Source organism: Pseudoliparis swirei, chromosome 5 (genome assembly GCF_029220125.1).
Source record: "Pseudoliparis swirei isolate HS2019 ecotype Mariana Trench chromosome 5, NWPU_hadal_v1, whole genome shotgun sequence".
In the NCBI taxonomy this organism is placed as follows: Eukaryota; Metazoa; Chordata; class Actinopteri; order Perciformes; family Liparidae; genus Pseudoliparis; species Pseudoliparis swirei.
In genome coordinates this window covers 349,164-361,663 of record NC_079392.1, presented here as the reverse complement: position 1 = coordinate 361,663, position 12,500 = coordinate 349,164, and the positions used below count along the sequence as shown (strand labels likewise).

The 12,500-nt window shown below is 54.8% G+C and overlaps 1 protein-coding gene across 3 annotated transcripts in view; it reads left to right on the top strand.

Moving 5' to 3' along the window:
* The window catches only part of LOC130193426 (receptor-type tyrosine-protein phosphatase S-like), a 124,615-nt gene that overhangs the window by 45,184 nt on the left and 66,931 nt on the right, over window positions 1–12,500 (top strand). For all 3 annotated transcript variants that reach the window (XM_056413836.1, XM_056413837.1, XM_056413835.1), the window contains exon 5: window positions 11,622–11,810. In XM_056413836.1, coding sequence (XP_056269811.1) covers window positions 11,622–11,810 — 189 coding nt within the window. The remainder of the gene's footprint in view (window positions 1–11,621; window positions 11,811–12,500) is intronic.

Below are 12,500 nucleotides of genomic sequence, written 5' to 3'. Positions count from 1 at the left end.
CGCCTCGTTAACGTGTCTCATGGGGACAAGGAGCCCAGCAGGGGGCGCCACGCCTCATTAACGTGTCTCATGGGGACATGGAGCCCAGCAGGGGGCGCCACGTCTCTAACGTGTCTCATGGGGACATGGAGCCCAGCAGGCGCCACGCCTCGTGCGTGTCTCATGGGGACATGGAGCCCAGCAGGCGCCACGCCTCGTGCGTGTCTCATGGGGACATGGAGCCCAGCAGGGGGCGCCACGCCTCGTTAACGTGTCTCATGGGGACATGGAGCCCAGCAGGGGGCGCCACGCCTCGTGCGTGTCTCATGGGGACATGGAGCCCAGCAGGCGCCACGCCTCGTTAACGTGTCTCATGGGACATGGAGCCCAGCAGGCGCCACGCCTCATTAACGTGTCTCATGGGGACAAGGAGCCCAGCAGGCGCCACGCCTCGTGCGTGTCTCATGGGGACAAGGAGCCCAGCAGGCGCCACGCCTCGTGCGTGTCTCATGGGGACATGGAGCCCAGCAGGCGCCACGCCTGGATTAACGTGTCTCATGGGACATGGAGCCCAGCAGGCGCCACGCCATTAACCTGTCTCATGGGGACAAGGAGCCCAGCAGGGGGCGCCACGCCTCATTAACGTGTCTCATGGGGACAAGGAGCCCAGCAGGGGGCACCAGACCTCATTAACGTGTCTCATGGGACATGGAGCCCAGCAGGCGCCACGCCTCATTAACGTGTCTCATGGGGACAAGGAGCCCAGCAGGCGCCACGCCTCATGCGTGTCTCATGGGGACATGGAGCCCAGCAGGGGGCGCCACACCTCATTAACGTGTCTCATGGGGACAAGGAGCCCAGCAGGGGGCGCCACGCCTCGTGCGTGTCTCATGGGGACATGGAGCCCAGCAGGGGCACCACACCTCGTGCGTGTCTCATGGGGACAAGGAGCCCAGCAGGGGGCGCCACGCCTCATTAACGTGTCTCATGGGGACATGGAGCCCAGCAGGGGGCGCCACGCCTCATTAACGTGTCTCATGGGGACATGGAGCCCAGCAGGGGGCGCCACGCCTCATTAACATGTCTCATGGGGACAAGGAGCGCAGCAGGGGGCGCCACGCCTCATTAACGTGTCTCATGGGGACATGGAGCCCAGCAGGGGGCGCCACACCTCGTGCGTGTCTCATGGGGACAAGGAGCCCAGCAGGCGCCACGCCTCATTAACGTGTCTCATGGGACATGGAGCCCAGCAGGGCGCCACGCCTCGTGCGTGTCTCATGGGGACATGGAGCCCAGCAGGGGGCGCCACGCCTCATTAACGTGTCTCATGGGGACATGGAGCCCAGCAGGGGGCGCCACGCCTCATTAACGTGTCTCATGGGGACAAGGAGCCCAGCAGGGGGCGCCACGCCTCATTAACGTGTCTCATGGGGACATGGAGCCCAGCAGGGGGCGCCACGCCTCATTAACGTGTCTCATGGGGACATGGAGCCCAGCAGGGGGCGCCACGCCTCATTAACGTGTCTCATGGGGACAAGGAGCCCAGCAGGGGGCGCCACGCCTCATTAACGTGTCTCATGGGGACAAGGAGCCCAGCAGGGGGCGCCACGCCTCGTGCGTGTCTCATGGGGACAAGGAGCCCAGCAGGGGCGCCACGCCTCGTGCGTGTCTCATGGGGACATGGAGCCCAGCAGGGGCGCCACACCTCGTGCGTGTCTCATGGGGACAAGGAGCCCAGCAGGGGGCGCCACGCCTCATTAACGTGTCTCATGGGGACATGGAGCCCAGCAGGGGGCGCCACGCCTCATTAACGTGTCTCATGGTGACATGGAGCCCAGCAGGGGGCGCCACACCTCATTAACGTGTCTCATGGGGACATGGAGCCCAGCAGGGGGCGCCACGCCTCATTAACGTGTCTCATGGGGACATGGAGCCCAGCAGGGGGCGCCACGCCTCATTAACGTGTCTCATGGGGACATGGAGCCCAGCAGGGGGCGCCACGCCTCATTAACGTGTCTCATGGGGACAAGGAGCCCAGCAGGGGGCGCCACGCCTCGTGCGTGTCTCATGGGGACAAGGAGCCCAGCAGGGGCGCCACGCCTCGTGCGTGTCTCATGGGGACATGGAGCCCAGCAGGCGCCACGCCATTAACGTGTCTCATGGGGACAAGGAGCCCAGCAGGGGGCGCCACGCCTCATTAACGTGTCTCATGGGGACATGGAGCCCAGCAGGGGGCGCCACGCCTCATTAACGTGTCTCATGGGGACAAGGAGCCCAGCAGGGGGCGCCACGCCTCGTTAACGTGTCTCATGGGGACAAGGAGCCCAGCAGGGGGCGCCACGCCTCATTAACGTGTCTCATGGGGACATGGAGCCCAGCAGGGGGCGCCACGCCTCGTTAACGTGTCTCATGGGGACATGGAGCCCAGCAGGGGGCGCCACACCTCGTTAACGTGTCTCATGGGGACATGGAGCCCAGCAGGGGGCGCCACGCCTCGTTAACGTGTCTCATGGGGACATGGAGCCCAGCAGGGGGCGCCACACCTCATTACCGTGTCTCATGGGGACATGGAGCCCAGCAGGGGGCGCCACACCTCATTAACGTGTCTCATGGGGACATGGAGCCCAGCAGGGGGCGCCACGCCTCATTAACGTGTCTCATGGGGACATGGAGCCCAGCAGGGGGCGCCACGCCTCATTAACGTGTCTCATGGGGACATGGAGCCCAGCAGGGGGCGCCACACCTCATTAACGTGTCTCATGGGGACATGGAGCCCAGCAGGGGGCGCCACGCCTCATTAACGTGTCTCATGGGGACAAGGAGCCCAGCAGGGGGCGCCACACCTCATTAACGTGTCTCATGGGGACATGGAGCCCAGCAGGGGGCGCCACGCCTCATTAACGTGTCTCATGGGGACATGGAGCCCAGCAGGGGGCGCCACGCCTCATTAACGTGTCTCATGAGGACATGGAGCCCAGCAGGGGGCGCCACGCCTCATTAACGTGTCTCATGGGGACAAGGAGCCCAGCAGGGGGCGCCACACCTCATTAACGTGTCTCATGGGGACATGGAGCCCAGCAGGGGGCGCCACGCCTCATTAACGTGTCTCATGGGGACAAGGAGCCCAGCAGGGGGCGCCACACCTCATTAACGTGTCTCATGGGGACATGGAGCCCAGCAGGGGGCGCCACGCCTCATTAACGTGTCTCATGGGGACATGGAGCCCAGCAGGGGGCTCCACGCCTCATTAACGTGTCTCATGGGGACATGGAGCCCAGCAGGGGGCGCCACACCTCATTAACGTGTCTCATCGGGACAAGGAGCCCAGCAGGGGGCGCCACACCTCATTAACGTGTCTTATGGGGACATGGAGCCCAGCAGGGGGCGCCACACCTCATTAACGTGTCTCATCGGGACAAGGAGCCCAGCAGGGGGCGCCACGCCTCATTAACGTGTCTGATCGGGACAAGGAGCCCAGCAGGGGGCGCCACGCCTCGTTAACGTGTCTCATGGGGGCAAGGAGCCCAGCAGGGGGCGCCACGCCTCATTAACGTGTCTCATGGGGACAAGGAGCCCAGCAGGGGGCGCCACGCCTCATTAACGTGTCTCATGGGGACATGTCTCTACCTGTGGATGCTGATCTATCTCAGTATTGTTCTGACTGCTCGTGGGTCGTGTTACTCAGGTGAGCTGTGGGCGTGTCCTGTGACACTACGATGATGCTCAGTGACACGAGGAGCTTCATGACGTGGAGAACCAGCCTCACTCGGGGCTGATTGGTCGGGCTCCGTGTGACACCTGTCCGGAGATCACAGGTGTCCAATAACTGATTATTGATCCTATCGGCTGCTTTAGATTCAGATATGAAACCTTTTGTTTCCTCGAGCGTAGAGGACAGAGAGGAGGAGTCCCCGCTTTGTTCTGTACCCTCTACCTGTCTCTGTTTGTGTCGCACACACACACAGACACACACACTCGCACAGACACACACACACAGACACACACACAGACACACACACACACACACAGACACACACACAGACACACACACAGACACACACACACAGACACACACACACACACACACACACACACACACACAGACACACTCACACACACACACTCACCCAGACTCACACAGACACACACAGACTCACAGACACACACAGACACTCACACACACACACACAGACTCACACACACACACACACAGACACACACACACACACACATACACACACAGACTCACACACAGACACTCACACACACAGACTCACACACACACACAGACACACACAGACACACACACATACACACATCTTCTCTTGTGTTCTCTCCTGCCGCCATCTGCCATGTTTCCAGGCTGGATGAAGCTGAGCTCTGGCAGCACCTTCCACAGGGGACGTGGCAAGGGGGGGGGCAACAACCCTTTTGGGCTCCTTTAGAACGTGACATTTGAATAACGTGAAGTACATGTGTCGTCCAATGACGTCGTCGTATTTACCGTTCAGAAGACTTAGAGGGAAAAATAGAAGATATGGATCAAAACAGAAGAATTCTAATTAAGTAGAGCGACTCGTTGGAGGGGGGGGGGGTGGTCAATGTAGAGCAGGTGAGGAGGACAATAGCTGAACTGCTTCTTGGAACAGGGGCAAAGGATTATGGGATGTGGGACACGGCACAAGGGACATCACAGGAAACAGGAAGTGGGTCGATGGGCCAGAGGACCAGAGGACCAGAGGACCAGAGGACCAGAGGACCAGAGACCAGAGACCAAAGACCAAAGACCAAAGACTAAAGACCAGAGACTAGAGACCAGAGTCTAGAGACCAGAGGACCAGCACCAAGCTGTGTCTACAAGGACACCCGTTTAGGAGTAGGAACATATATGATCATATTACAATTATATATGTTGAGTATGATATTAATGTGATATTAATAGTGGAGGAGGAGGTGTTGGAGGAAGAGGAGGAGGAAGAGAGGTAGACATGAGGTTCCGGTTTCTCGGTCTGAATGGTTTCTGTCCTCTAGTCTCTGTCCTCTAGTCTCTGCCCTCTAGTCTCTGCCCTCTAGTCTCTGTCCTCTAGTCTCTGTCCTCTAGTCCCTGTCCTCTAGTCCTCTAGTCTATGTCCTCTAGTCTCTGTCCTCTAGTCTCTGTCCTCTAGTCTCTGCCCTCTAGTATCTGTCCTCTAGTCTCTGCCCTCTAGTCTCTGTCCTCTAGTCTCTGTCCTCTAGTCTCTGTCCTCTAGTCTCTGCCCTCTAGTCTCTGTCCTCTAGTCTCTGTCCTCTAGTCTCTGTCCTCTAGTCCCTGTCCTCTAGTCCTCTAGTCTCTGTCCTCTAGTCTCTGTCCTCTAGTCTCTGCCCTCTAGTCTCTGTCCTCTAGTCTCTGTCCTCTAGTCTCTGCCCTCTAGTCTCTGTCCTCTAGTCTCTAGTCTCTGTCCTCTAGTCTCTGTCCTCTAGTCTCTGTCCTCTAGTCTCTGTCCTCTAGTCTCTGTCCTCTAGTCTCTGTCCTCTAGTCTCTGCCCTCTAGTCTCTGTCCTCTAGTCTCTGCCCTCTAGTCTCTGTCCTCTAGTCTCTGTCCTCTAGTCTCTGCCCTCTAGTCTCTGTCCTCTAGTCCCTGTCCTCTAGTCCTCTAGTCTCTAGTCTCTGTCCTCTAGTCCCTGTCCTCTAGTCTCTGTCCTCTAGTCCCTGTCCTCTAGTCCCTGTCCTCTAGTCTCTGTCCTCTAGTCCTCTAGTCTGTCCTCTAGTCTCTGTCCTCTAGTCCCTGTCCTCTAGTCTCTGTCCTCTAGTCTCTGTCCTCTAGTCCTCTAGTCTCTGTCCTCTAGTCTCTGTCCTCTAGTCCCTGTCCTCTAGTCTCTGTCCTCTAGTCTCTGTCCTCTAGTCTCTGTCCTCTAGTTCCTGTCCTCTAGTCTATGTCCTCTAGTCTCTGTCCTCTAGTTCCTGTCCTCTAGTCTCTAGTCTGTCCTCTAGTCTATGTCCTCTAGTCTCTGTCCTCTAGTCTCTGTCCTCTAGTCTCTGTCCTCTAGTCTCTGTCCTCTAGTCTCTGCCCTCTAGTCTCTGTCCTCTAGTCTCTGTCCTCTAGTCTCTGCCCTCTAGTCCTCTAGTCCCTGTCCTCTAGTCTCTGTCCTCTAGTCTCTGTCCTCTAGTCCCTGTCCTCTAGTCTCTGTCCTCTAGTCTCTGTCCTCTAGTCTCTGTCCTCTAGTCCCTGTCCTAGTCCCTGTCCTCTAGTCTCTGTCCTCTAGTCCCTGTCCTCTAGTCTCTGTCCTCTAGTCCTCTAGTCTCTGTCCTCTAGTCTCTGTCCTCTAGTCCCTGTCCTCTAGTCTCTAGTCTGTCCTCTAGTCTATGTCCTCTAGTCTATGTCCTCTAGTCTCTGTCCTCTAGTTCCTGTCCTCTAGTCTCTAGTCTGTCCTCTAGTCTATGTCCTCTAGTCTCTGTCCTCTAGTCTCTGCCCTCTAGTCTCTGTCCTCTAGTCTCCCAGTCTGTCCTCTAGTCTGTCCTCTGGTCTCTGTCCTCTGGTCTCTGTCCTCTGGTCTCTGTCCAGAGGGACTGAGAGGGACAGAGACTGAGGGCAGAGACAGAGGACAGAGACTGAGGACAGACAGACAGGAGGACAGACTGAGACTGAGGACAGACTGACAGAGACTAGAGGACAGAGACCAGAGGACTGAGACAGAGACCAGAAGGACAGGACCCCAGTCCTCTAGTCTCTGTCCTCTAGTCCCTGTCCTCTAGTCTCTGTCCTCTAGTCCTCTACTCTCTGTCCTCTGGTCTCTGCCCTCTAGTCTCTGTCCTCTAGTCTCTGTCCTCTAGTCCCTGTCCTCTAGTCTCTGTCCTCTAGTCCCTGTCATCTAGTCTCTGTCCTCTAGTCCCTGTCCTCTAGTCTCTGTCCTCTAGTCCCTGTCCTCTAGTCTCTGTCCTCTAGTCTCTGCCCTCTAGTCTCTGTCCTCTAGTCTCTGTCCTCTAGTCCCTGTCCTCTAGTCTCTGTCCTCTAGTCTCTGTCCTCTAGTCTCTGTCCTCTAGTCCCTGTCCTCTAGTCTCTGCCCTCTAGTCTCTGCCCTCTAGTCCCTGTCCTCTAGTCCCTGTCCTCTAGTCTCTGTCCTCTAGTCCCTGTCCTCTAGTCTCTGTCCTCTAGTCCCTGTCCTCTAGTCTCTGTCCTCTAGTCCCTGTCCTCTAGTCTCTGTCCTCTAGTCTCTGTCCTCTAGTCCCTGTCCTCTAGTCTCTGTCCTCTAGTCCTCTAGTCCCTGTCCTCTAGTCTCTGTCCTCTAGTCCCTGTCCTCTAGTCTCTGTCCTCTAGTCCCTGTCCTCTAGTCTCTGTCCTCTAGTCTCTGTCCTCTAGTCCTCTAGTCTCTGTCCTCTAGTCCCTGTCCTCTAGTCCCTGTCCTCTAGTCTCTGTCCTCTAGTCCCTGTCCTCTAGTCTCTGTCCTCTAGTCTCTGCCCTCTAGTCTCTGTCCTCTAGTCTCTGTCCTCTAGTCCTCTAGTCTCTGTCCTCTAGTCTCTGTCCTCTAGTCCCTGTCCTCTAGTCTCTGTCCTCTAGTCTCTGTCCTCTAGTCCCTGTCCTCTAGTCCCTGTCCTCTAGTCTCTGTCCTCTAGTCCCTGTCCTCTAGTCTCTGTCCTCTAGTCCCTGTCCTCTAGTCTCTGTCCTCTAGTCCCTGTCCTCTAGTCTCTGTCCTCTAGTCTCTAGTCTCTGTCCTCTAGTCTCTGTCCTCTAGTCTCTAGTCTCTGTCCTCTAGTCCCTGTCCTCTAGTCCCTGTCCTCTAGTCTCTGTCCTCTAGTCTCTGTCCTCTAGTCCCTGTCCTCTAGTCTCTGAGCTGGTCTCTGTCTCGACATCCTCATTTCGTAATAGTGCCTATTATCCCACGTGTGTTCTGTCTTTGGAGCTGATGGAGCTGATGGTGTTCATGGTGCTGATGGTTCTGATGGAGCTGATGGTGTCACTGCCAATATGTGGACCCAGTGCAGCCGGCGGGCCCCGGATCTCTTGCTGATCTTTTGTTATGTTGTCCTACAGAGACTCTTCATTTCTAATCTCTGAGGGTCTTCCTCAACTTCTTGACCTTCTCCTCTTCCTCAGACATTCACCTATCGGCCGCTCGCCGCCTTCGTTCTTTCTCTCTTGTGGAGAAAAGTTTGATCCAGAGGAAATTCACTCAGATGTGAGTTTATGGCCTCAGAATCCTTTGATCCTCACAACCTGTAATGCAGTAATCATGTGTGATTGGAGGATGAAGAAGCGCGACAGAAGGAAAGATAAAGGTGGGAGAGAAAGAGGAGGTGCTGATGAGAGGGATAAGTGGACGCAGCTTGCCTCCAGACACAGTTGGCTGGCTCCTCAACCTTCACCATCAATTTCATATAATTCCCGCTCAAGGAGAGTGACCTTGGCCACGCTCGGCATCCGGCCACAGCCAATAAGAGACCCGAGGGTGGAGCAGAGAGGAGGAGACGAAGAGCAAGGGGCAGCACAGGAGGATTAAGGGTCTGGCTGGTTCCTTTCCTTCTGGCTGGAAAGTTTAAATAAATAGATAAATAGACTATGTAACCAGTTGTCCAGGAGACTAGGGAAAGAAAACAGGGTCTCTGCGAGACTTTCACAAGGGCTGCTGGTCCTCAGCCTGGGCAGGACGGACCCGGACGCCTCCTCTCATGAGTCATGGTCCTCCACATTTAAATTCAATCAGGTAAGACCTTGAATGGTGTTAGTAAAGGATGTTTATTGTTTAACATGTGATGCGCAATGGTGAAGTCTCAGAGTCTTTGGCGCTTGGACTCTACGGGGAGATTTGTAGTTGAGGGCTGACTGCCCTGCTCAGCAACGAGATAGATCCCCAAAAGAAGGTAGACCGCGACTTACAATCTCCCCCAAAAGAATGTTTACTCACTGATCCGGGATGGGCGACAGAGAGAGAGGTAGAGAGAGAGGGAGAGGTAGAGAGAGAGGTAGAGAGAGGTAGACCTGGCCCTGCAGCATCCTCTCCATCCCCCTCACGCATTACTCATATTATTATTTTCACTTACCGAAATGATTTAATTTCATCAGCAGTTTAATCAGGTTAACTGATTACAGAGAGACACGGCTGCACACTGGGAACAGAGGGAATGGGCAAGCGAGAGAAACGGAGGGCAAGATGGGAAGAAAGAGAGAGAGAGAGGATACATATAGTGGAAGAGGATGAAGAATACCTCTCTCTTTCTCTCTCTCTGTAGGACCATTCACAACTCAGAAGTGTTTCCTGACTCCCCTTTTCATTCATTGTTTAATCCCAACCAGATGAGTGGGGTTCAGTTTGATGACGAGCCTGTGATCCGGTGAGATATCACGAGATATCTCAAGATATCTTAAGATACCACGAGATATCTCAAGATATCTTAAGATACCACGAGATATCTCAAGATATCTTAAGATACCACGAGATATCTCAAGATATCTTAAGATACCACGAGATATCTCAAGATACCACGAGATATCTCAAGATATCTTAAGATACCATGAGATATCTCAAGATACCACGAGATATCTCAAGATATCTCAAGATACCACGAGATATCTCAAGATACCACGAGATATCTCAAGATATCTTAAGATATCACGAGATATCTCAAGATATCGTGATATCTCGTGATATCTCGTGGTATCGTGTGGTATCTCGTGGTATCTCGTGTATCTCGTGGTGTCTCGTGGTATCTCGTGGTATCTCGTGTTATCTCGTGTATCTCGTGGTGTCTCGTGGTATCTCGTGGTGTCTCGTGGTATCTCGTGTATCTCGTGTGTATCTCGTGTATCTCGTGGTGTCTCGTGGTATCTCGTGTTATCTCGTGTATCTCGTGGTATCTCGTGGTGTCTCGTGGTATCTCGTGTATCTCGTGGTATCTTGTGTATCTCGTGTATCTCGTGGTATCTCGTGGTGTCTCGTGGTATCTCGTGGTGTCTCGTGGTATCTCGTGGTATCTCGTGGTATCTCGTGTATCTCGTGGTATCTCGTGTATCTCGTGGTATCTCGTGTATCTCGTGGTGTCTCGTGGTATCTCGTGTATCTCGTGGTATCTCGTGGTGTCTCGTGGTATCTCGTGTATCTCGTGGTGTCTCGTGTATCTCGTGGTGTCTCGTGGTATCTCGTGGTGTCTCGTGGTATCTCGTGTATCTCGTGGTGTCTCGTGGTATCTCGTGTATCTCGTGGTATCTCGTGGTATCTCGTGGTATCTCGTGTATCTCGTGGTGTCTCGTGGTATCTCGTGGTGTCTCGTGGTATCTCGTGTATCTCGTGGTATCTCGTGTATCTCGTGGTATCTCGTGGTATCTCGTGGTATCTCGTGTATCTCGTGGTATCTCGTGTATCTCGTGGTATCTCGTGGTATCTCGTGTATCTCGTGTATCTCGTGTATCTCGTGGTATCTCGTGTATCTCGTGGTATCTCGTGGTATCTCGTGGTATCTCGTGTATCTCGTGGTGTCTCGTGGTATCTCGTGTATCTCGTATCTCGTGTATCTCGTGGTGTCTCGTGGTATCTCGTGTATCTCGTGGTATCTCGTGTATCTCGTGGTATCTCGTGTATCTCGTGGTATCTCGTGGTATCTCGTGTATCTCGTGGTATCTCGTGGTATCTCGTGGTGTCTCGTGGTATCTCGTGTATCTCGTGGTGTCTCGTGGTATCTCGTGGTGTCTCGTGTATCTCGTGGTATCTCGTGTATCTCGTGGTATCTCGTGGTATCTCGTGGTATCTCGTGGTATCTCGTGTATCTCGTGGTATCTCGTGTATCTCGTGGTATCTCGTGTATCTCGTGGTATCTCGTGTATCTCGTGGTATCTCATGGTGTCTCCTGTATCTCGTGGTATCTCATGTTATCTCGAGATATCTCGTGTATCTCGTGGTGTCTCGTGTATCTCGTGGTGTCTCGTGTATCTCGTGGTATCTCGTGTATCTCGTGCGGGGGGAGTAGAAGGGTTTGCAATTGATGAGAAAATATTCCAGATCAGGAGAACAGTATTGTTGGATCGCTGTCACGTCGTTGCACCAGCCACAGTTAATATAGAAGCAGATTCCTCCACCTTTCGTCTTTCCGGAGAGTTCCGTGTGTCGGTCCGCTCTGAAAAGTTGGAAGCCAGCCAACTGCAGCGCAGAGTCTGGTATCGAACCACACAGCCACGTCTCCGTGAAGCACAGGTTGGAAGATAAGGAGAAGTCTCTGTTCTTACCAACTCGTAGCTGGAGTTCGTCCAGCTTGTTGCCCAGTGAACGCACGTTGGAGAGGAATATTCCTGGCAGCGGTGTGCGAAGTCCCCGCCGGCGGAGACGCACCAGCACGTTTACCTCTCCTCCGTCGCTTCACTGTATGGACAAAGGTGAGGGCACCTTTGACCAGAATGTCCAACATTTCGGCAGATGAGGCGATAAAAGACGGTAATAAGTTCTCAGGGGTTATGACCCTGATCTTCATGAGCATTTCTCTGGTGAAAGAGCTCCCGGTTTTTAAGCAAAATACTGAGTTTAGTAACAAAACAAGACAAAACATCACACCAACACACCGAGGCAGCCGTCCGTGGCGCCATCGTCGTGTTTTCTTCTTGCTGCCTTTGATCTCACCACAGCCACTGTGTCATGAGCTTCACCGCCTCGTCCAATCAGAGCGCCTCTTGTTTCCCTCAGAGGACCTGCTCCCACCCGGCTTCCCCAACATCGACATGGGCCCCCAGCTCAAAGTGGTGGAGCGCACTCGGACCGCCACCATGCTGTGTGCGGCCAGCGGCAACCCCGACCCCGAGATCACCTGGTACAAAGACTTCCTGCCCATCGACCCCAGTGCGAGTAACGGGCGAATCAAACAGCTCCGCTCAGGTAAGCCCCGCCCACGCACAACGTTGTGTCCGATACGCGGCTTTGAAAAGAACAACAGACAAATTGATCGTGTTTGAACGTTCAAACATGGAGTCATGAGGCTCCATGAGGCGACGGGGTCGCCATAGCAACGAGCGTGTTGCCCCATCGAGCCTCAGCAGTGAGGACAACAGTCTGACCTCACTGAGCCAGGTCACATGACCCACCCTAGAGCCTGGTGGATCATGTGACCTGGCTCAGTGAGGTCACATGACCCACCCTAGAGCCTGGTCCACGTTCTGCGGACACGATGGTGTATTGTCTTGGTCCCATTGAGGGACCTGAGGAGCCCCCACTGAGCGACGTCTAGTCCTGTAGCTCATGAAGTGCAGGGCCTCGAGGGGCCTTGAGGGGCCTCGATGGGCCGCGAGGGGCCTCGAGGGGCCGCGGGCAGAGAGGGGAGATATTTTAGGAGCGTGAGTCACCAATCCAAACCCAATAAGCCGTTTCAGGGTGAGCTGCTGCAGAGGTAACGAGTGTAGCCTCTAAGCACAAGGGCCCTGCTCCGTGGCCCTCGTGAGCTGGGCCCCTGATGACGCCATGAGGACTCTCCAGTGAGGCGTGTTCATATTACCTGGGGACGCTCTGAGGTGGATGTTTAACTCGGCCGTGCTGCGGGGTGGACGCCCTGCTCCCTCGAGGATGGGTCCT